Source organism: Rhinopithecus bieti, unplaced genomic scaffold, assembly GCF_001698545.2.
Source record: "Rhinopithecus bieti isolate Rb0 unplaced genomic scaffold, ASM169854v2 scaffold_46235, whole genome shotgun sequence".
NCBI classification, from domain to species: Eukaryota; Metazoa; Chordata; class Mammalia; order Primates; family Cercopithecidae; genus Rhinopithecus; species Rhinopithecus bieti.
Window position 1 is genome coordinate 771960 of NW_016819762.1, and position 25791 is coordinate 797750.

The window sequence follows — 25791 nt, forward strand, 5'->3', positions numbered from 1 at the left end:
GCACTGTGGACCTCCTGATCTACAGCACCAGGAGGTCCAACTCTACATTCCTCTCCAACTCTACTTTTATCATCATTTTTGACATGAATATTCTCATGGATAACCCATCCAACACCTTGTCCCGACCATTCTCCCAGTTTATTAGCTCCAACGATCACTCACTACCCCATCTCAGGCAGCCATTTATAGAGACCATACAAGGAATAGTCTCCACTCCAGCATCTCAATTTCAAACACCCTTTTCTTTGACCATTATCTCCTATAGTCCAGCACACTTATACCAACTCTCCAGCACTCCTACTCCTACAACCTCCATACTATCATCAACCTTAATATATAATATTGACCCTACCACTTTTCTTATTATCTATCACCTACCCTCATATCCTCGCTTATCTCCCAATCAGCCTAAATGACATGATCTGGCACTAAAATGCTCCCTTGCAAATATCCATAACTCCCTTGCTACTCACTGGGTAAAACGCCAGTGCTGGTTAAACCCAATTGTGTAATTTTTCCTCTACCCAAACAGTTAAATGTTACTGAAGAAAAATTACAGAACCATTCTAACTGGACTGATTTCAAATGTATAATCACAGATCTCAAAACAGAACTCAATACTGCCAGACAACTTACTTCCCTAGGAAATGTGTTTTCCCAACTTCTAAGATAATTATTCACATCTCTGCTCTTCTCAAATTTCCGACATTTCTTCCCTTTCCTCAGGACTCTCAGCTAATGACCTTGCTTTGTACTTCACAGAGAAAAGAGATGTAATCAGATTAGAACGATCTCATCTTTCAACTATCAATTCCACCAACCATCCTGTATCTGTACTCAAATACACTGCCTTCATTTTGGTTAAAAAGGGAAGAAGATAGATGAGATACTTCCTGTGCTCTGTGATCAGACTGTCTCTTATCTTCTTAAAAATATCACCCTACTTTGTTTTTTCATTTTGTTAGTGTTCATATCTGGCTCAGGGTCTCTCACAAGGCTGCTGTCTATAAAGAGCTGACTGGGGCCGAAGGATCCTTTTCCAAGCTCACTCACACTGCTGTTGGAAGGAGGTTTCAACTTCTTGCCAAGTAGGTTTCTCTATAGTGCTGCTGAGAACACAGTTTTCCCCAGAGTAAGTGGAGAGCAAGGGAGCAAGAGACAGACAGAGAACATGTACACTGAAACAAAAGCCACAGTCCTTTTATAACCTAAACTCGGAAGGGGCATCTCATCTCCTCTTTGGTTGTGCTCTATTCATTAGAATCAAGTCATTAAAGCCAATACAGGGCATGAAGGGATGCATGACGCTTCACCTCTTGAAGGAAAGAGTATCAAAGAATTTACTGGATGTATTAATACTTTAACAACTACTACTATTTAAGAGTTTAAAGTAATTCCAAATTTCATATTGAATCAAAAATAATTTCCTCAGTCTAGCATATTTTCAGAGCCCTCTATATACAGCTCTACAACCAACCCAATATCACCCCATCACTTCAGTCAATACGAACCCTTTATTGCCTGCCTTGTTCATTCATGCAAACGCCTTCTTCAGCACTTTTATAAATCTGATTACAATACCAGGAATTAACTTAAATGTTGTGATGTAAATATTTCCAAGTCATTTTGTCCATGACGTACATAACTATGATTTCATTCTTTGCGAGCCAGGACCAAGTCTCTACTCAATTTGTATTCTTCACAGGGCCTGGTATTGGGCTATATATAAGCATGAATGAACCAATCAATCTAGTTAGCAACAGAAAGAAAATAATTTCAAAATTAAACAGTATTATATCTCTCTTGCCAACCATTCAATGTTTTATAACATTACTTATTTTTATTTTATTTTTGAGACAGATTCTCACTCTGTCACCAGGGCTGGAGTGCAGTGGCGCAATTTCAGCTCACTGTAACTTCCGCCTCCCAGGCTCAAGTGATTATCCTGGCCCAGCCTCCACCTAGCTGGGACTACAGGCTCCCACCACAATGCCTGGATAATTTTTGTACTTTTAGTAGAGACAGGGTTTCACCATGTTGGCCAGGCTGGTCTCAAACTCCTGACCTCAAGTGATCTGCCCGCCTCAGCCTCCCAAAGTACTGGCATTACAAGCGTAAGCCACCGTGCCTGGTCTATAACATTACTTAAATTGTAAGGAATTGTCTGTGTCAGGTTTTGCTGGGTTTCACAGCTGTAAACCCTTCCCTTCTCTCCCTCCCTCCTCCTACTTCCATGTCCTTCCACAGCTTAAAACCATTTGACTTGGAGACTTGATCCCACTCCAATCTCTCAAACCAATCCACGATCCTCATCATGGGTGTGAGAGCACAAATTACTCTGATCCTGTGTCTAGTCTCAGTTCGACTTTGCACCTGTACTCTGATCACCGGCTTCTGCACTTTTCTTTTTTTTCTTTTTTTTTTTCTTCTCTCTTTTTTCCCCCCACCTTTGCGACTTTGGTTAATTACATTATTTGTCCTGGGCAAATAATTACATTATTTGGCCTGTACATTATTATGTTCTTTCCAATCTTGATAACTGTTTTAAGGATACCCAGGATTTGTTTTAGTCTAGTACAGTAAGACAAGCAGACAAAGAAACAACCATCATGAAGGAAGAAGGATTTCATGCTCCCTGGGAGATCCCTGGAAATGAGAGGCAAGCCACACCACACCAGGACACAAAGGGAAGCACGGGGTCAGTCAGGAAGCAGAGGGAGAGGGGAAAACAAGGCCAAGAGCCTTTATTGTGGTTTCCATGGAAAGAAACCAGTGAGACAGGGTAAGCAGGTTTAGGACTGGCCAGTTTGAATCATTTCAGCAGGCCCTGAGGCAGTTGTCTGGTGTGGGCTCTTGATTGGTTGGTTTGCATATGAAAAGTATGCTGGAAGGTGAGTCATTTACTAACTCAAGGAATTAGTTAACCCTAGGAAAGGCAATCCCTTCAGAGTCAGCAAGGCCCCAAATGTCAAAGTGTGAAAATCACAACGTGAATCTTAGGGTTTTCTATCAGCTTACTGACATTCCTCCAAGACTTACCCCAGCCCAGGAGTTCCATATATTCTAGATCTCCAGCCATGGAAATCTGTCATATCCTGGAGTTGATCGCTACGAGGCTTCACATATGAAAACCAGCTCATTAAGAAACAAATATTATTCTGCCAGTAGATCTTATTGCAATGCAAACTTTAGATTCTGGAAGATTTTATTTTCTATTCTAAAGTAACTTCTTGCTTTCTTTGTAATTAACTGCAAAACCAAGTACATATAGAACAATTCAACAGTTAAATCAGAAATTTTCATTTTCTTGAATGAAGAAAAATTACAATCTCAAGTCACTTTCAGGACATATTAACCTGTAGCTATAATTTACCTCTATTATATACGTCATGAACACAAAATTTAAATTTTCTCAAAAGCGCAAAGCAATGGAAAACAACAACAACAACTTTCAAACCTTGATCTATGCCAAATCCCTAGGAGGAAAAAAGGTTTCCTGATGGTCTAAGGGAAAGATTGATGCACTTAGATAAGTCATTTATCTTATAGAATGTCCTGTTTTAAAAGGAACTGCTCATTACTCTAACAAGTTGTTGAGCTAAATGTGTATTTTGAATATTTTCAACTTCATCTTTGTCATTCCAGTGTTTTGAAATGCTCTATAAAAGCTGAATTACATATTCATTGCATTTTCAAAATCCAACTTTCATTCCTTACGTCAATATAAATTTAAATTTGTATAGCACAGTACTGTAAAATTTACGAAGTGCCTTCATAGTCATTTTCTCACCCCACAACTCCAAAACACAGGATACAGGGCACACATTCTTATCCAAATTGTCTAATAAATTAATAACTTTATTTATGCTTGCTTCATTCTTCCATTTATTCAGTCAACATCTGTTTGACAGCCATTATGCACCAGGCACTGCTTTAGGCACTGATGATACAGAGGAGACCACAAACTCACCATGCTCAGGAAACTGATACGTTGGCAGGAAGTGATATAATAAATAAGTGAACGAGTAAGGGAGGAAGCCCAGATTCAAACCCTGGTTGCCTGATTACAAATTTAGAGCTCTTTTTTGGATAGCACTCTGCATAATTATCCAGTGCACAAGTTCTCTTTGCCATGAATTTGGTAGTTTGATTTCTTCTTGGACTCATCTCTCTTTAGGTTTCATAAAGGTCTCAGATTTTTCCTAAACTCTGAAGTAACTCTGTTACCAACTGTCAAAACATTATTTAATAACCATCATTTTCGGGGCACTACCGTAAACGGTTAGGGAAAACCAGCCCCTCCACCCCGCTTCTCAAAAAAGAGAATCATGGATTTTAAAATTAGTTTTAAAAAGAAAACACATATATGCCAAGAAAAAAACACATACCGATAAAATGTTAAAGTACAAATTAATATCCTGCAAGAGTATACTCACTGAATTATTAGCAGTTGTCCGCCTACACAGTGTTTCTATAGGACTGCATTTCAAATTACTCCCTTTGCCTGTTTTCCATCTCATACCGCTCACTAGTAAGTTAACTTGTTCCATGTATCATTAGTAATTCATGACTTGCTTGCGAAAGTGCAGGGACAGCACTACTACAGACCTAATACAATGAATATCTTATTAGGAAGAAATTAACCAATGAATTGTTGCCAATCAATAGGTGTTGAAGAGAAAATTACAATGATAGTAAAGCCTAAATAATTTATACACAATATTGATTTTTTCATTACATTAATTATTCTTTATAGCACACATAAGGAACTTGGAGAATAAAACCTTCAAAGCAAAGAAATTATCTGCAGTGGTATTTTAGGCCTAAGTCTGAATTTAAAAGACAAAGAATGGTCCATGAGAGTTCACAATTTTTTTTTCTTTTCTTTTTTTTTTTTTTTTGAGACAGTCTCATTCTGTCACCCAGGCTGGAGTGCAGTGGCCCAATATTGGCTCACTGCAACCGCTGCCTCCTGGGTTCAAGCGATTCTCCTGCCCCAGCCTCTCAAGTAACTGGGACTACAGGCCCCCACCACCACGCCCAGCTAGCAAATATTTTTAAATTAAGAATGCACCTGATAATAAATTGGACACTTCCAATGTACATATGTTCCTTCATGTTGTGAGAAGTTTTTAGACACAAGTACTTTTGACATTTATCAATAAAAGTAGTGACAGAAATGTTTATTCATAGAAATATTACAAATAGAAATATCCATTAGTCCACCTCTTTTGTCGAATATACAGAAGGCACAATAAGGAACTCAAGGAAGCTGTGTGGGGAAAAAAAATACCTTCTCTGATACCTCTCCCGGATTTTTAAATTCACTGGACTTAAATTCGGACCAACAGAGTGCACGTTCCTTAGAACTAATAACTTTCATAGCCAGTAGAAAACAATTCCTCACGCAATTTTTTTGTGGCCTCAGAGACAAAGACCTGAAAATGATCCTTTTGTTGACAGGCCATTGATGACTCTAGCTATGTCATAACATGGTGTATGTGCACAAGAAAGAGAGAAAGAGAGAGAGGAGAGAAAAGACAGTTATGTGTAAGGAGGTACAATGACAGAGAGGATTCAGGTTGGTATATTCTCCATGGATGACATTGTTCCCAGCAACTCAAAATTCCCTCCTCTGGAAGGGAGACATGAACGTGACATATATGTACCAATCTCAATAGATATACTACCTACAGACAGGATATTGGATATGGATTTCGTCATCTATAAATATCTATGTTGAATAGTGTTTTGCTGATGGCACTTTGACTCTCAGAATTCAAGCAGTGAATTGAGGGTTCTTGCGTCAAGTTTTGTCAGATACCAATTTTATGTAAATACTTTTAGGATCTAATATAGAAGCTCTTCATAATATTTTGCACCAAAAGGTACATGCATGTGTACTTTCAACATATCACATTCCCCAAAAATAAATATGGAAATACTGCTTCAAAAGTCCTTTAAAATTAAAACTAAAAATATGAGGATAGTTTCAAACATGACACAATGTATTTCTTCCCTCACCTATTACCTTCAGAGACTTAAAGCTCGCAAATATTACTCTAGAGAATTTTAATGCTCTTAGAAGAAAATCTAAGCGGCAGAAAGGGTCTCATCTCAAAAAGGTTTTTGCAATCTACAGTCAGTTTTGCAAACTACTTGTCATGCCTTAACTAATATTGTTATATAACTTCAAATTCATAAAATATGTGTTGTCTACTGTGCATCATAATATAGATACAACTGGCGAAATCTGTCACAATTATCAGATGATTCTGGGGTACTAAGATGACAAACACCCAAATTAGCATTATTTTTAACACTCAGCGAAAAGTCACTTTGTCTGTGGTAACTGTTCCTTTGGACAGCGGCCCTTTGCTGCACTCATCATTCTTTAGGTGGAGACTAATGGTCCATGCAGAAGACATGCAGTACAGGTACTAAAATATGGGGTATCTGTTCTTGGTCTCATTTGTAGAACACAACCAGGGCATCCATAAACTGAATTAGAAGAAATTTCCAACTCTTTTTAGACACTGTGCAAGTTAGTCTCTATTTTCATCCCTCCCATCACCGGACCCCAAATCCATTTTCCATCTTTCTCTGACTTGCTGAAGGCCACGGATGCATCAGCAAGCTCTCTTGCCCTTTAGCTTCTAAGTGGATTCACTCTGTGGAAGACAATAGGAGGAAATGGACAGGTGGGAGGAGAAAGCGCTGCCACTCCTTTCTCTTGGCCTCTGCTCTATAGCTCTAGCAGTGGCTGCTTTCTGCAAACTCCTCCTCTCCAGAAGTTTCTCCTTCTGCTCTCTCCTACTACTGAAACTGGGGCTCCTATCAGCCTCCAGCAGGCAAAGAATACTGATAACACATTTCTCTCCTTTTGCCTCTTCACATCCAATGGGGTTAACAGTTTCCTCTTGTTACTGGTTGCAAGGTACCTTGAGGTCCAACATTGGTTTCCCTATCCCTGTTCCTACCTCTCAAACTAGTTCCTTTGAAATCCTGAAGTGTGCCTCTGCTTGCTGCCAGGACCTGTAAAGCTACCAATACTTTAAAACAGCAGCATGATTCAGAAAAAGAATGTATAAGTAGATAAATATACATTAGTAGCACTTAAATACACTCACCCTCCAAATCAGATAGCCTTCTGGATAGTGGATTACTTCCCATAACTGCACTAATGAGACAAACCATTGCATACCAGTTAAATTTCTGTCTTCTACGTTCAATATCACCTTCTTTCTGATTCAGATATTTTAGGATTTCATTGTTTACCTTGACTGTTTTTGTTCTTCTTCTCTCCCTCCTTTGTATAATTCTTCCAATTCACACTTTACATGATCACTGTCTGTTATCTCTTTCTTGGCATGTCACCTTGTTCTTTACTATATCATGGGGCTCTCACCTTCAGATTTACAGACACACATTAAGTTACACATGTCTGTCTTTAAAACCACATTTGCTCTTCTTTCTAGGTCTATGTTTTCACATTTGAAGTAAAATAAAATCTCCATGTTCCTAGAGTCCACAAAATACAGATGCCATCTCTCAGGTTTACACTTAAATATCCAGAGCCTTTAATTATTTGGAAGAAATACTCTGTAAATCCAATAAATAAATACCAAGGACATCGAGGTGATTAGCATTTATACCCTTTGATGTTTATAAAGAAACTAGAAAGCAGGAGCAAACATAAATACACAATGTCAAATGTAAGGTTCTGAAAACAAATGACATAGTACTTACCAATAAAAGCATGGTAAGATATTAATAATAGGAATGAACTACAAATATTTATGTGCCCACGGGCAACTAATTCAGTTTCACTGCAGGATTGCTTCATGTATGAATTTAATTGTATATGTTTAAACATTTTTATTGCTGTTTCATTAATTTCCCATAAAAAAATAAAACTATATGCTGGGGGGAGAAAAGACTGCAAGTTTCCATTCTTGGACTGAGTGCCCAGTGAATATCCATAGCATCCTAAGAATTAACATTGACTTTATAATTTATGGCTTCGCTTTTGCATCGCAGCTTGAAAATTCATTTTTACACTATTCAGGAGGAGAAGTTCCAAATTCAAAAAAGATGGTACAGGTTTAATTATCATTTTATTTTTACACAAAAACAACATATATGTGGTGGGGTGTGGTGGCTCACACCTGTAATCCCAGCACTTTGGGAGGCCAAGACGGGCAGATCACCTGAGGTCAGGAGGTCAAGACCAGCCTGGCCAACATAGTGAAAACCCGTCTCCACTAAAAATACGAAAACTAGCTGGGCGTGGTGGTGGGTGCCTTTAATCCCAGCTACTGGGGAGACTGAGGCAGGAGAATTGCTCGAACCTGGGAGGTGGAGGTTGCAGTGAGCCGAGATCTTGCCACTGCACTCCAGCCTGGGTGACAGAGCAAGACTCGGTCTCAAAAACAACAACAATAACAACAAACATACATGCATGTGATGAGTCTCAGGAGAAAACAATAATAGCTAACTCTTTCATGATTTCCTTACTATGAGTCAGGCTTTGTCCTAAGCTCACCATGAGATAGTGCTCTTCTTACCGACAGTTTCCAGAGAAGGAAACTGAAGTGCAGAGCAGATAATTGACTTAACCCAGGGCCACATGAGAGAACGTGACTGAATCAGATTAAGATCCAGGAAGTTTGACTTCAGAGTCCATGCTTTTATTTTATTTTATTTTATTTTATTTTAATTAACTTATTTTTAGAGATTGGGTTTCACTTTGTTGCCCAAGCTGGTCTCGAACTCCTGGGCTCAAGAGACCCACCTACTTCTGACCTCCCAAAGTGCTGGGATTACAGGTGTGAGCTACCATGCCTGGCCAGGGTCCATGTCTTTAAACATTACCCCAATTACATTCACAAATCAAGCACTCACATGATTTTCAGTGGCTGATAAATTTGTCATTGTTTTCCTCCAATCTCTCTTGAAGTCTTTTTCCTAATTCATCATCTCTTTCTATTGTTCTCCAATATTACAATCTCCAACCACCATCACCTTCAGCGACCTGGCTTTGACCAGTAGTAACCTAGCATCTATATGAACCAGAGGTTATATTAATAAATACCTCTCTCATCCTCTCACCCGACATCAGAGTTCACATCTCAGTTTAGGCTGATTTTTTTTCTAAAGCACAAATGAATGATTACATTAACCTTTTCAAGAGTCAAATACATCTGTCAGTAAACAAATGAATTTCTGATGTGTGGCATAGTCTAATAGGATAAACCTCCTCAAATAGTCCAATAAGTCCAATAAGCTCTGGTCTCCATATTTACTTTTACTTCTGTTCTAGAGAATCTGGGGAGTGGGCATCTTGCTAATTATGGAAGGCAACCACTAATAATTAGAATTTGCACCTGAAATAACAGAGTCATGATACAAAACTTTTGATAATTCCATCTTTTAAATAACACAATCTTGTCAAGTTATGCTGATATCTTTTCAAGGTAATCTAAAAGCTGACATTTATTAAGAATCTTCTATAAATTAATCTCTGTGCTGGGCACTTTACATGTGTCTTACTGAGCAACTGTATTTGCCAGAGGAAGATAAAAACAAATAACACTGTCCAAGTTAGAAAATGTGTACTATTCTTCCCAGTACATGAATGCTCAGCTATAATTTAAACAAAGTTGTATTAGCTAATTAAAATCAACAGGGAATTCATAAATGATATCTACAATCTAACAAACTCAAAAACAAGATAGGTGATTACTACAAAATATTAATTTGGCCAATTAAAATCAACAGGGAATTTATAAATGATATCCACAATCTAACGAACTCAAAAACAAGATAAGTGATTACTACAAAATATTAATTTGGATTTTCCATTTAATTGTTTTCATACTGAACCTATTTCTTGGCCCAATAATTTACTTCATGACTCTTAAAATAACATTAGTATTTGCCAGTCTCAATTAAACTGTTTAGCTCATTATCAAGCATAAATAACTTTCAAATGCCATAAGCTTCTGATTGTCTTTAGTCAAAATGAGATGATAATAATTAGCTTTGGGGAATAATAATATAACAGTCTAAGATTAAGCAAATCTACATTGTTGGCAGCTAAATTGGCCTCACTTCTATTATGAGAACATTTCAATTTCTCTAAAATCAACCCAACCAAAAACCATCAAGAAGAAAGCAGAAGCATAAATCATCTATTACCATTTACTACTTCCAATTCATGTCTTCACTACTTAAAAAACTGAAAGGGTTTAATTTAACCTCTTATTGATTTATAGCAAATATTGTTGGTTTGAAGCAGAGCAATACTTTAGGAGACCCTATAATGAACAAATTAGTAGATATGGCCTACAGACAGAACAATCTCATATCTCTTTAGTTTTACACTGCTCTTTAGTTTCACTACAAAAACCTTATGGTAAAAATTAACCTTCTTGGCAGTTCAACAATTCTAATTAGAAGAGACATCAAACAGCTTATGCTTTAGAAAGCAGTTCAGGCCATGATAGTCTAGTCTCTGAAACAGAGCTCTGTAACCTCCTTATATATTTTAGCCTGCTGTCTAAAGGAAAAGCAATAACCAGATAATGTTTCAAAGTGGTTCTGGTTTTTGTGGCAAGTTGTGTTATATTTTCTCATCTTATCTTTTTATACTTATTATTAAGAAGCAGACGACCTAATACACAGGACCCATTTATTGCTTTTGGCCCTGAATGTGTAAAACAGTCTATACCATCAGACTTTACAAAAAGTTTCCTTGGTAGAAATATTTACAAATGCTAGAGGACTAGTTCATTTATAATCCTTTTTTTTTTTCTATGCATAGGGTAGGAAAGAGGAGATACCCTCCACTCAGCTTAGATTAGAACTAACAAAACTTAAAAGGTCATCCAGGCTAAGCCTTTCCCCAAGAAGAAATTCCTTTTACAACATCAGTAGTTAACCAGACATTCATAGAGTTTTTACTGAGAGTGAGCACCAAAGAGTTCACGCTCTTTTTAGGCAGTTATAAATTTTATTAAGTTCTTTCTTATTCTGAGTTGAAATCCTATCACTTCTTATCCTAGTTCTACCCCTTGGAGCAACACAGAACAAGTCTCCCTCACCTTCCACGTCTTATTCCTTTTATTATTTGAAGGCAGCTTTTATGTCTCTCCTTATTTTTCTCATCTCCATATTAAATATTACACATTCTTTCAATTAATTCTCATATGACATGGTTTCCAGATGCTGCAAATAAATTCAAGTTGCAGTTTGACTTAAAATTTTTCCTAAGTGGAATACAAAAAAAGAGAGAGAGAGATCTGAAGGTTCATTTATTTCTCATGTATTTGCATCTACAGTTTACACAGTTGGAGGGGTTGTCCAGAATCCAGTGGTCCATCCAGGAGCTGTATCTATGGTAGCTCCTCTTCTTCCTAATAACACACATACACACATACACACCAGTCATATAAATGGTTCTGTGATACAAGGTGAGTCAGATAACCTTATCTCTCTCCCTGGCCACAATGACGGACTGAAAGAATAGTCACAAGTTCCAAGCTAGGCTAATCAGAGTCATTCCCAAATATTTCAAACTCAAACTCAGAGAAGGCCTGCTTCCCTCTCGGCTTGTGGAGCTATTAGATAAGAAGAGCATTTGCCCACCTTGTGGAATTGGCCAATTTGACAGAATGAGATCAATATGCAAAGGAGTATGGGAAGAAAGACCCCAAATCTCCGATTCCAGTCATTCCTGAAACCACCTCTCCCCCACCTTCCTGTGGTGTGACTGGGTTAGCCAATAATTCCCCTCTGGCTGAAATAAGTTTTGAGTTAGGTTTGTATAACCTGCAACACAGAAGGTCCTGTTTAATATAACGTCCACAGGGTTCAAACTATTCTAACAAAACTAATGGAATACAGGTCATAAAAGAGAAAAATTGCCATCCTATCTTACCAAATGATGCAGATAGAATATCTTTCCATCATTATTTAAGAATGGGAGTGATACTCACTTACCAAAGATGAAGCCTAGGCTACACAGGGCTGCCAATGTTTAAAACGCAATTCCCAGAACTATCGTAGTGTCCAGCACATAGTAAGTAGGTGCTTAAGGCACACTCCACTACACTTTCCATAGTAAACAGAAGATATATAGTAAGCAAAACATTGAATACAAATTATGAAAATGAAGACATGAATTCCTTCAAGAAACGTTAGGTATGTCATTTCACCTTTTATGGTTACATCCCCGTGAAAATGTGGGACTAGATTCTCTCTTCAGTCCTTTTAGCCATAAAGTGCTATGATTCTATACATACTCAAGAATGCTAAAAAGGAGTCTTTTAAGGCTTTGGACATGCAGATAAATGGGTATACAGTAATAAAGAAGGAAACATAAAGAGAGTGAGAAAGAATAACCTGCCAAAAAAAAAAAAAAGTAAATGGTGGGAAAAGCAACACAAAAATAATGGGAAAAAACCATCAGTGATATGATAAAAGAGGTCATTCCGATATGCCATCATCCTATTCCAACCAGTTTCTGTGGTCAGAAGTTACCTCTGTGCTGGATTCAAACCAGCAGCCCAAGGTCCTGCCACTTCATGGCCCACATAATCCATATGATGGCCCCTTCAGGTTTGCCATGTATTTCTCTTCAGAGTTGGCTTCCTTCTTCTGCCTTCAGTCCTAGACGTTCTCACCTCCTCTCTCACCATTCCAGATAGTTTTTTGTGTTACCAAAGGAATGTATATCCAATTATATTGTGCCCCCAACTTTGTTCCCACCTTCTCCCCTACAAAGACTGATGACCAAATGTCCATAATTTTCAACTTATTGTTTAAGTTTGCAACCTAGGATGCTTAGTACAAGTAATCATAAAATGGTATCTCTGTAAGGTGACTCATTTATACAAAGCGTCTCTAACAAACTGACCTCATGGTTTTTTAGGAAGAAAGCCTTGAATAGGGAACCTATTATTGCAATTAACAACTGATATTGCACTATTACTATATATCCACATAGTAAGTATGATATGCCAGCATATTATACGATGCATATATACTATGCTAAGCATTTTGCACACATTGATTCATCTAGTTCTCACAACACCCCTATAATATAATGGCCATACTAATTATTATCTACATTAAAAGTGAAGAAACTGAGACTCAGAAAGAGTAACTTACTCCTGGGTACACAGCTAGTAAGTACAAGAGCCATATTTATCTGATTCCAGAATCCTTACTCTTACCCATTATGTGATCCATAAGGGCATTGATCTCTGAGTGAAATTGGGAGGAGACGCTTGGCGGGGACCAAAAGCAGAAAGACTAGGGAACCGAAATCAACAAGATCTGCTTAAGAATTTTGCTTAGAGTCAGCCCTATTTGAAGTAGAACCTTGTTTCCATTATGTACCAATAGATTATCTGCCATTTTGCATTGTGAAAATGTACCCTCCATTATCCAGGCTAATCTAGTTGACTGTAGAATGCTGTACACAGACATTACAATGACAGACAACTAATTCAATCTTCTCTGCTAGAGAGATGCTACTGTTAACATCCTTTCAACTTTTTCCCTATAGCTTGTGATGCAGGGCACTTCACATATGCCACAACTATTCCCTCCTACAGTATCTAGAGCAAGGAAGCAATTGAGAATTACTGGGAAGACAGAGAGGGTGGGAAGGAAAAGAAAGAAGGATTATAAAATGAGGTAAAAACAAGATACTACCAAAAATGTTTTTTCTAAGAAAGAAAAGGAAACCAGAACAGGGTGACTAATTGTCTGCTAACTTGTGATTCAGGGAGAAATGTATGTTTATGCTCCATTACTAAACAAAGAAAATAATTTGATCATACACTAGAAATCATATGTTTAAACAGTCACGGTGGAGTTTTCCTATGTCACAGAATAAAGAGATATTAAGTATTTCCTATAGAAGTGAGACCTTACTGCTTGTCACCTATTCAGGGTCTGTAGTAGCATTATTCATCACTAAGCAAAAATTATTTTTAGATTCCACATTCTCCTCTAAGTCCTCTAAAATCTTCATCTATTTACTAAGACTTTTAAGTACATGGGACAAAAATAATGCCAGCCCCTACTGAAGAGTTTTCTATGTGATAATCAGTAAGACTCCAGTTTTAGTGAAATGGAAGCTGGGAAGCAGTCTAGCAAACTCTTTGGGGTCAATCAGGAATTAATCTAAACGGAGTACAAGGTTGGATGAAATGTAGCAGAAATTGTGTCTCACTGAAGTAATCATGTTATGTGTTAGGAGGTTTGGAAGTAATACTTAACTGAAAAACTGTTTTAAGCTAAAAGAGAGTGGCAGGATCGGCCGGGCGCGGTGGCTCAAGCCTGTAATCCCAGCACTTTGGGAGGCCGAGACGGGCGGATCACGAGGTCAGGAGATCGAGACCATCCTGGCTAACACGGTGAAACCCCGTCTCTACTAAAAAATACAAAACTAGCCGGGCGAGGTGGCGGGCGCCTGTAGTCCCAGCTACCCGGGAGGCTGAGGCAGGAGAATGGCGGGAACCCGGGAGGCGGAGCTTGCAGTGAGCTGAGATCTGGCCACAGCACTCCAGCCTGGGTGACAGAGCAAGACTCCATCTCAAAAAAAAAAAAAGAGAGAGTGGCAGGATCTAAAGTAATACACTATTAAAAATATTTAAAAGCAAAGGATCTGTAAAATATACTAAGGGAAGAGCCTAATGCCCTCATTCCAAATCCAGTTTCTTATTCTAACCAATGCGCATGAAACAGGAAAAGGAGCAGGGAGGAGGGAAAGTATTTGAAAAATTGCCAGAGTAAAAAATCCCATAATGAAATTTCACTCATTCTTGGAGAAATGAAGTAGAATTAGACGCTTCAGTAGTGGTGAATTCCAGAATCTGGGTAGCTTCCAGTAAATGAAGCTTTTCTATAACGTCAAATGCAAAAGCTATCGGTGCTATCAACATAATGAGCTTGAGCTTTTAAATTCCTATATCCTCATACCAAATTGTTTGAAACCTTTAAGATAAAAACTTCAATGAACTAGTGTTCCAAGCTTTTAATATTTTCATCCTTGAGCAAGCATGTCAGATTAATCTTCAAATTGCAACGGCCAGAAAGAACCTTCAACCAAATTCTTAAGCCCATGTCTCTCTCAAAGCATGCTAATAATGTAAGCAGTTTCATTGGCTACTAAGATTTTTAACTTTCCTAATTCTCCACTGTATTACTGTCTTTTAAGGCTAGGAGGCAGGGGATCAAGAATGTCATTCCATCCTGAAAACAAGGGATGTTATTTTATCTTTATACTCACTTAGCACCTAGCACACTGTCAGGCACCCTGTAGGCATTTAACAGGTACTTTTGGAATAAGTTGATGCAATGGCCTAGGAAGAGCATGGAAATCTTTCTGAGGACAGGTGAGTCCAAATCCTGGCACTGCTGGGCAACAAAGACCATCTCCAGAATTAGAGTTATCTATCGAGGTAAAGCAGAAATTTGCACGTGTATCTTCAAAGTGTCACCAAGAGGATTGACTGTTTCCTGACCTGCCACCCAAAAGCCACTTATAGAGGGATTATATTCGTCTCCAGCTTCACCATACCTGGAAAACTTCTGCCCTGCCTCTCTACTCCCCCTTCCTTTTCCTGGGTTTGGGTTTGCACTCCCAAAGCTTAAGTTCACAATTTTGCAAGGCTGGTCTAACCCAGACTGCGATCCCCTCCCCATTTCAGGGCGTTTTTCCAGCGTCCACTGGGAGGGAGGCCAGGCTGTGCTATAGGCACCAGGCAGGATCCACACGGTGGCTCCGCACACCTTAGAGGGTGAAGGCAGAGGGGTGGCGGGAAGCGGTGGGGACTGGGGGAAGAATGAGTTCAGGACCTGGGCACTATCCAGACGTCTCTCATCCCTCCCCAAAGCCACGGCGCCAACCGCCCAAGACGCCAGGAAACCATCGGCAGGGGCAGGGAGCGCGGGGTCGCTCTGGGTCAGGCCTGAAGAAGGGGGACGGGATGGGAGGTGGGAGGGGAAGAACAGAGACGGGCCAGGGGACAGTACCTGGTGTGGCTGTGGTTGCGGGGACAGTCCTTCTTCTCCATGATGGCTGGCACGCAGTTAGTGAGCTCCGTCCAGTCGGCGTGCAGCCCGCAGCTCCAGCCGGTGGAGAAGCGGGAGAAGAGCCACGTCTCCTTCTTGCCAGGCCGGTGGCAGGTGCACTTCTTCTGGCCGGCTTTGCAGCTACAAGGCTGCTCCAGCCGGATGTTCTTCACCAGGTGCCGTCCGAAAGTGGTGCCCCCGGTCTTCTGAATGTGGAGGAACACGATCACGTCGCGCCCTTTGATGTTGAAATCCACAAAGCGGGTCAGGTCCTTCAGGGTGAAGTTGAAGCGCGGTACGAACCGGGGCAGCGAGCCGTTCTCTGGGGCCTCGGGGTCCGGCTCGTCTTCCTCCTCCTCCTCCTCCTCCCCCCCGGGGTCTCCGGGCTCCTCGTCCTCCTCCTCTGGCGCCGCCGCCCCCCGACGCCCCTCGGGGGGCCCCGGGGCGGCGGGCAGCTGGGCCGCCGGCTCCCACTCTCGGCGGCGCTAGCCCGGCGGCGGACCTCAGGACGGCGGGCCGGGCCGGCCTCCCCCGCGCGGGGCGCTCCCCGAAGTTGGTGCAGGAGCTGTGCAGGAGGGGGACGTACTGGTACATGATGACCACGAAGAGGAGAGGTGAGCACCGGCGTCAGGCAGCCACTTTGTTGAACCTTTCATCCATGGTTCCGCTCTCAGGCCGTCAAGCGAAGCGCGTCGGCGGCGGCAGGCGGACGGGCGCCCCGCTCGGAAGTTTCGGGGACTCCGGGGCGCGGCTCGGGAGCCGCGTTTCCTCCATGCCCCTTGACGCCGGAGGCGTGCGGCTGGCTGCGGCCCGGCGGCCCTTGGGGCTGGCGAGCGGGGCCTGCGAGCAGGCGGCGGAGGCGGCCGGCGCGCTTCGGCTGCGGCTGCGGCGTGGGGGCGGCCCTGCGCTCCCGGGGCGCCCGGGCCAGCCCGCCTCCCTGCTCCCGCCCCGGCGCGGCCGCTCTCAGGCGACGCGCGGCATCCCGCGCGGGCTTGCTGGCGCTCAGGCGCTGGGGAGCGCCGGTTCGGGTCCTGGACCTTTGGCAGCGCGGCCAGTCGGGGAAGCCGGGTAGCTGCGGCCGCGAGCGCTGGAGCTGCATGAGGCTCGCCCAGGGCGCGGGCCAAGGGCGGAAGGCGCGGCCCGGGTCCCGCCGCACCCGGGCAGGTCGCCGGGCTCTGGAGCCGCGAGGGCTGACGGCGCTCGCCGCAAGTTTGCAGAGCGGCCCCCGCAGCGCAGCGGCAGCGGGCGAGGCGCCTCTGCTGAGACGCCTCTCCCGGCGAGTCGCACTGCCGCTCCGGGCTGTCCGCCCAGGCGCAGGCACGCAGACACACTCGCACACACAGGCTGGCACCGCCACAACCCGCCAGCCGGTGTGACAGGAGCCCTGCTACCCGCAGCAAAAACCTGCCCTAGGTACGGAGCATGCGCCGAATCCTTCCCCAGCCCCGGAGGAGTTTCCAGGGGAGGAGTCCGCTGCTCCGCGGGGCTCGGATGAGGCAGCTGGGGGTGGGAATCCCTTCGGCTTGGAGCGAGGAGAGATTTGGCAGAAAGGCAAAGGTGGGGCGTGAAGAGGCCCCGAGGTAAGCGTCGCTGGCGCTGATCTCAGACCTTAAAATGGGCAGCTTCTCCGTCTGGTAGTGGCCGGCCTTATTTGCAGGAATAACACCTGCACACTCCCGGGAAGACTCACCTAGACCAGACTTCCCACGGGTTGGCAGCTCCCTTCTCGGCAGGGGAACGTGGCTCCAGACTGCTGTGAATTTCTACCCAAGACATTCTAACTGGTGCTCGAGTTTTATGCTGGTCCTCCCTGAACAACAAACTTGGTGCGTCCAACTATACAACTGTATTCAACCAGCATCAATTAACCATTAAGCACCTACTGTGTATCAGGCTCTATATTCAACACACACTTTCTTTCAGCACTAGACAGTCCAGCCTTCAACCATGCAGTACTTAGAACATAAAAAGTTTAGGGATCACCTCCTAAAAAAATCATTCTACTAATAGACGTTGAACTCCTAAATGTTCAAGATTTATTCCTTCCCAACAACGGTGGGAGATAAGACTTATGCTTGCCTATATTTCATAAGCCCTAATTTGTATACAGATGTTTTGGAAACTTTATTTTTCAAACATCTAGATACTGCATTTAGTGTTACCCCAGAACTAAATCTTTGCTCGATAACAACTTCTGTTTTTCAGATAGTGAAAAGATATACCTTAAAATTGTTGTAACTGCCCTACCACATTCCCTAGACCTGCTCGACCTATTTTCCGAGTGGACAGTAGCAATGTGTTAAAGTTGAGGAGGATGCAGTGTGATTCCCTGGCCCAGGCCAATGTGTCCCTCCCAGCTACACTACCAGCTGCAGTCTGCTCCACCTGGTATTCCACAGATGTGCTATAATATTTCATAGCAGCCCACCTTGCCATCTGGCCTCTTTGTGAACCCATGCATTTGTTTCTTCCCGAGACACCCTGCCGATGTCATCTATTTATCAGGGTGTCCCCTCTGCAGCCATCAGTGAAGATCCAGAGCTCTTTCAAGGAAGCTAAAGCTTGCCCATAGGATACTATTTTCATTGTTTAGACAGGTGAAATTCTTCTCAACAAAACTTCCCTACTCTGCTTTCTTTCCTGTTTTCAACTCTATAAACAACTCCAACCCGTGACTTTCCTAATATGTAGGAGCTTATATTAGCAGAAAAGGTGTTGGGTGAGATGAATCAGCTTCTTTAAAGCTTTTTTGATTATATTTTCTTTTTCTCTCACCTAAGTTTGAAATCCTATTAATGGCATCACACCTCACTCCACAGCAAGAAATTGTGATAAAGCAAACACCAATAAAACCCAACAATTATTTTCTGAATGTGTCTGGTTCATATACACATACCTCTGCTTTGGCTAAGTAAAACATCATTATACCTTTTTATATCACCCTATCGAAGAAGCTTCTCATTTCCTATAAAATTGCTTGATATCACATGGATAAACATCACCTTATTAGCTACCAAAATGGATAACCATAATACTAGTGGTAATTTGTAGAGTGGAAATCACTCTCCTAGCCATTATTTCATTTGCTTCTCAGAACAACACTCTAAGGAGATAAGAGAAGTATAATATCCCATTTCAGAGATGAGGAAACTGAAGCAAGGAAAGCTTAGGTGAAAGCAAAGCCAAATTAGAAACCGCTAACATCCCTAAAATACATTCACTGAAGAAGTTCAACAAACATCAACAACAGAGCCCATAATTTCTTCTGTCCCCTCTTGAGACCATTTGAGTCAAGAGGCAGGAAGAGACAACAGAATTGCAATAGAATAATTAAATTATGTTCCCTCTCCTCCTGACTTTATAGGCAAAGCTGAGCAATTCTACATCCTGCAGTATTTTGTCACTTAGTCTATTAGTTTCAAGAAAGAGGGAAAAATAACAATAACAATCGTAAAATGATTGTATAATTGTTAAAATAAATCACTTAGGAGAATTGTAAAAATAAAATGTACAACAAACATACAGCAGCTACATTGCTAAGAAAATGTGTATTTCCGTAAATAAGTGTACCTTTAACACTTTCCAAAGAACATTATCCCCGAAAATCTCGTTTTGTTTTCAGTAAAATAGCTATTGAAGTGACACCATTTCCTTGAGGTAACCACAAGGAAAACAATGCATAGAATCAAGGCAATTACACAGACAATTCAGGCATGTACTCAAAAATTCATTTTTTAGTAATAGGTAACTTTGGTCATGTAAATACAGTCTGTCCCAGGTGTGGTCTCCCTATTACAGTTGTGGAACTTGGTGTGAACCTAATCAAAGCTCTTAAATCACACAATAAACAGGCTTCCTTATCTATAAGGGCAGCCCTCACATTCAGGCAAAAATGAATAGAAACTTTCTAAAATTGAATGCTCTCTGGGTAAAAAGGCAAAACATACTTGCATTCAGCCTACTATAGTTACTCCACGATGACACCAGCTGGCAATTGTTTCTCCCTAACAGATTGCAGCTACTATGATTCCTACACAAATTATTAAAATAATAAAAATAATGTTTTCAAAGAGCTTTCTTCCACTTCCTTTGCCAGTCTAGCAATGAGCTTAACACTATCTGTGAAACAATTTGTTCACCTAATTTTATGCCTTAATAAGCTTTACTACAATTATTTTCTTGCCTGATTCTTTCTCTGCCTTGACTTTAGTATCCTTCCTGCCTGTTCTTCTGCAATATTCTCAAACCTGTTACCAACATCGCACTCCCCCAGGATTCAAACTTTTGATTAGAACAGTCTCCATTTAATCAAGTTCAATTGGGAAATAAAATTGCATCTCAACTTCTCCATTTTCCCTTTGGTGCCGGAAACTGCCTTGAGAATGTTGAAGAAACCCTGGAGAGATTAATAATCCAAACGATCACAGAGAATAGTTTTGGATCCCGTACGTTTGTGCAGAGGAAGAGAGCTATGAATGCCCCTCAGTAGAGATGAAAATAAAACAGATAATGTAAGTCATTGGCAGCATGACTCTCTCCTACAAGAATAGAAAGTGCTCTTATATACTGAAATGACTTCTGTTTTTCAGTTTTGTAAACAATCTTTCTCCCCACAAAAGCCTCTGGGGTAAGCAGTTTTGCAAATAACCAGCAAAGTGACAGCTTTCTTTTTCCTCAGGAAGTTAAGCAGACAGAGCCCACATACTTAGAACCAATGGCAGAGAGAATTGGGATATATACTGGTTGTGATATATTCCGGTTCACTACATTATTGTAACTGGGGCAACCATGACCCTACATACCACTTTCCATAAACTTCTGTTTATCTGAACAGTTCATTCTTTGCCTTATTGTATAACATCCACCATAGATAGTTGCCTATAAGGATGAATGGAAACCATCTGTATGTATAATATATTCATTAACTCAGCATAGGGTAAGTAGATGCACTAACCTTTTCCCAATAGATATTCTTTTATTTCTTTGAAAAGGACTTGTTGAGCATTTACTATGTACTGTATACTCTTCTGAATGCTTTAGATATGCTATTAAACAAAAATAAGGATCCCGTCCTCATGTAGCTTATAGTCTAACAGTGGAAAAATACATTATAAAGAAGTAAGCAAGATTCATTCATTCGATTCAAAGACATATATTGAGCCCTTGCTGTATGCCATGTAGTTTTAGGTATTTGGGATAAACTGATGAACAATAAAGACAATAATTTTTACCCTTAAAAATTTGAATTCCGGCAGGGTAAAACAGTAGGGAAGAAGTCAGAGAGACAATGGGAGGAAGGTTATGTCAGGCCTTGTGAGCCATTGTGAGAATTTGACTCTGAGAAATGAGGAGCCACTGGAAGATTTGGACAGTTTTAAAGGGATCCTTTTGAGTGTTTTATTGAGAGTCAACTGTAAAAGGAAAAACACAGAAGCAGGAAAACTGATTAAATGGCTATTCCAGTAATCAGGTGAGATTGATGGTGGCCCAGACCAAGACAGGGTAGTTGCAGAGGTGGTCGGAAGAGATCAGATTGCCTGCATTTTCAAGACAGAGCCGTCAGAGTTTCCAGACAGATTGAATGTGGGGTAAAAGAAGAAGAGAGGAGTCAAGGATGATGCCAAAGTTTGGGGCCTAAACAACTGGAAGGACAGAGTTGTCATCAAAAGGAATGTCAACTGAGATAATTACAAGTGCTACGAGGGGACACAGCAGGGCAATATGACAAAGAATTCATGGCAGGGTGGAGGGAATGGGGCAGGCCTTTCCACTGGAGAGTCAGAAAAGACTGTTGTTACATAGAGGCAAAGGGGCTAAGTCCTGAAAGATTAGAATGGTACAGCCATGCCAGACATCCTGGAGAAGAGCTTTCTAAGCAGAACAATAAGCACAAAGGTCTGGAACAGAAAAGAGTTTAGGGGGCTTCAGACAGACAAATGATAGAGAAACAACAGAGAGGGAGGTTTGGAGTCAGAGCTATGATAGTGGGTGCAAAGTAGTCATTGAGGACATGACAGGACTGATCCATACTAAAAGCCCACTGGGTTCCGTGAAGAATGGATTAGGAAAGACAAAAGAGAAAGCAGGGAAATCAGTTAGGAAGTGACTGTTGTTCTCCAGGCAAGAGATGATGGGGACTTAGGCTAGGCTGGCAATGGTGGGGAAAATAATTTACAGAAGTGAGTCCGCAAGCCTGATATGGAAAGATTTCACTTCTTTCATTTTCAAATAACAAAATGAGACTTTGCCTTTAAGATTCTATTGCCTGAGACAGACAGAAATGAGAAGCATTCAACTTACATCAATTCAGCCACTTCTGAGTTAACCTCTGTATCTTTGGAATAAATAGTCAAATTTGTGTTTCTCCCCTCCCCTTCCTCTTTGCCTTCTCCTACAGTGAGCTAAGCACTTTCATACTGGCTAAGGGAATTGTGGTCTGCAGGGGAGTTTCCTTTTCCTACTGGTCCCTCTCACCCCCTCCATGTGCAGTTATTCCTACCTGGTCCCAGGTGCAAGACTGGATTTCTGCTGGGTCTTCTGCTCTCTTGTTAGAATCTAGGCTGTCATGTCCACATGCTCTACATCTTCCTTCACTGAACTGCGAGGCCACCTCTGTCTGCCACCTCAGCTCTTCTGTGGCCTTTTCCCAAGGGCCTGTTAGCATGGAAGCCAATGATGTTTAACCCCATCAGATGGAGCACTCATTTTTATTGAACAAATGTTTTGAAGTAATCCCTTTAATGATCTCAAGTTAAGCATCACAGATAATAGAATCTACCTACACACAATTTCTCAGAAATTAACATAATACTCTAATTCTAATGTAAATGAAACATGAAAAGAAAGTAATCAATAAGACACTGTGTATTGCAACATTTAAATGCTGAGACCTGACTACAGTAGACAACATAAAGAAGTTCTCAGATGCTTATGTCTTTTAACTATCTCAAGTTTGGACATAAGAAAAGTAAGAGCAGAAGACATTCCTTTCAAGAAGAAAATAAAAGAGCAGAGGTGTTTGTGGACACCAGAATTAAACTTAGTGATAGGATAAGTGAGAATAAATCTGACTTAAAAATAGACATATAAGGCCGGGCGTGGTGGCTCACGCCTGTAATCCCAGCACTTTGGGAGGCCGAGGTGGGTGGATCACGAGGTCAGGAGATCGAGACCATGATGAAACCCCATCTCTACTAAAAATACAAAAAATTAGCCGGGCGTGGTGGCGGGTGCCTGTAGTCCCAGCTACTTGAGAGGCTGAGGCAGGAGAATGGCGTGAACCTGGGAGGCAGAGCTTGCAGTGAGCCGAGATTGCACCACTGTACTCCAGCTTGGACCACAGAGTGAGACTCTGTCTCAAAAAAAAAAATAGACATATAAGAAAAAGAAGAGAAAAACCTTAATTGAAGCAATCACATACTCAGACAAAAATATAGACTTTTAGAGTGAAGAAATTGGGGAAGTATAATGTTCCCCAATTAGCTAGGCTTTTAAAAAAATGTCAGGTCAAAATACTTCCCTATAACATAAAATATCTCAAAAAACATAACTTCTATCTTGAAATCCTACTATACATCAAAGGATAATCCAGTTTCTGAATGTAGGGAAATATTTGCAAGTCACATGAATGCAAGACAATTCTATCATTGCCCCCACCAAATAAATGCCAGTAATAAATAAATCATTATGAGATGCTGACCAAACACCAAACTGCAGGCTATAAACTCTTTCCTAGCCATTAATTCCACTCCTATTGAGAATCTAGAAATCCTCCTGTCTTTCCTCCATCAAAAAAAAAAGCTAGTTTGGAAGATGTAAAAAGACTAAGTCAGAACACACTTTTCCTCACTGTGCTTATACTTTGGCTCTTGATAGTAAAGGCACATTTTAGAATTTTTAAATGATGCCATTTTTCCCCCCTTTGAAAAGTCTGATTTTGAAACCATTTGAAATCAAGGTAACATAGTAAGTGATAGTACTCAGATTTGAACCAGGTAGTCTGAATCCAGAGGTGGAAAGAAGTGATTAGATCCAAGATGGATGTTGGAAGTCAAATCAACAGGATTTGCTGAAAGATTGGATAAGAGGGATTGAACAATGGATGAATCAAAGATGATTCTCAGGGTGTCTCTTGAGTTCCTGGAAGCCTGACAGTTCCATTTACTAAAACGGGGAAAAAGAGAGAGAAAATGTTAGGAGGTGTTGAGGGTGGGGAGCAGGAAGGGTGAATTTTGAGTTCTGCTTTAGGTGAGCTAGGTTTAGACTGCTAATGAGACAGCTAAATGGAGATATCAAATAAATAGCTGGATATAGGATCTAGAGCTCATGCTAATAGTTCTGGACAGGAGATTAAAATGTGATGGTTTTAATAACACCGGTAACATAATAGCAATGAGTGCTCAATAAATATTTGTTGACAGAATCTGTGAAAGACTAAGTAAGCAATTACCATGGTCCAAGAGAGAAATGAGACCTCAAACAAAAGGAATAGCAATGGAACAGAAGTGTACACATTTGAGAAATATTCCAAAGGTAGAATCAATAGGATTCAGTGACTAAGTAGGAAGGGGTGAGAGAGGAAGAAATTGAGAATGACTCAAAGTGTGCTAGCTTGGAAAGCTAAGTGAATGATAAGGTCATTAATGTGGGAGGCAAAACAGATATGGGATTGGGCATGAAAATCAGTGTAGATGACTATTCTTTCTCTTAACAAGGTAAAATGTTTGTGTTTTTCAAATGGCTTTGAGCTTCAAAATGTTTGCTTGCATTTTAAGAAAGCAAGCTTTAAAAATACACTTTAATTTGTCTACAGCAAGACAGATAACTTTAGTTTAATTATTACCTTTGGAAAAAAAATCCTAGGTAGAAACACATTTGGTAAAAACTATTTTTGCTTTCCTAATATTTTATATCACAAATCAGGATGTAATCCTCCTCTTTTCTACATTGGCCATGAATTTTAGTTTTTTCTCTCTCTCTTCATATATGTGGATACATTTTTTTAATCATAATAAATGAAATGTCTAAAGCAGGCTGTAAGAGATATTTAAGGTAATTGTTCTTTGCTCCATTAGGATGGCCCTTTTCAACAGCACAGAAAGACAGATGGTCCAGAACCTTCTAAGAGCAGGCTTTAAATAGGACCCTCAGTTTTTTAGGAACTTACCACAGTGCTTTGCACTTAGTAGGCACCTGCATAAATGTTCTTTGAACATGGAAAGAAGTAAATATATCCTCCTTTTAAATTGCCAGAAGAGTTTTCACAAACTCCCTTGCTAACATATCCCTAGCTGCAAAACCTTGACACTTCTTGCTTACATTTTATCTAAGGTGAAGTGAGCTTTGACTCGCTTGGCAAATCGTTCAATGTGTTCCTACTACTGATAACAACCTTTTTAGTATGACCTTTTACTATCGTTTAAACCAATGTTCCTAGTGAAATGTCTGTTGAATTATACCACACGAAAGCAAAATTTCATTACATATATATATATATGTGAATATACATATTCGTTTATCAAAAAGACTGGTCACCTTGCCATGGAAGCATATTAGCTACCCAACAAAATTATTTTTTGCTACCTTATAATGATTATTAAACAGAATCTTTTTATCTTCCAAACCTGTATAATTACTTTTCTTTTTTTTCCTCTAAGGGATCAGGCAGTAAACACTTATTGTCCTGAGAGCATTTTCGCAAAG

The 25791-nt window shown here is 40.8% G+C and overlaps 1 protein-coding gene across 1 annotated transcript in view; it reads right to left on the minus strand.

Annotated features, from left to right (window-relative positions):
• Positions 1 to 16716, minus strand: part of HS6ST3 (heparan sulfate 6-O-sulfotransferase 3) — a gene marked incomplete at its 5' end in the record, with an annotated part of 776398 nt that extends 759682 nt beyond the window's left edge. The window contains 2 exon segments of the mRNA XM_017859208.1: positions 16051 to 16566; positions 16568 to 16716. Of these exon segments, the coding sequence (XP_017714697.1) occupies positions 16051 to 16566; positions 16568 to 16716 (665 nt within the window).
• Between the last annotated feature and the right edge of the window lie 9075 nt (positions 16717 to 25791).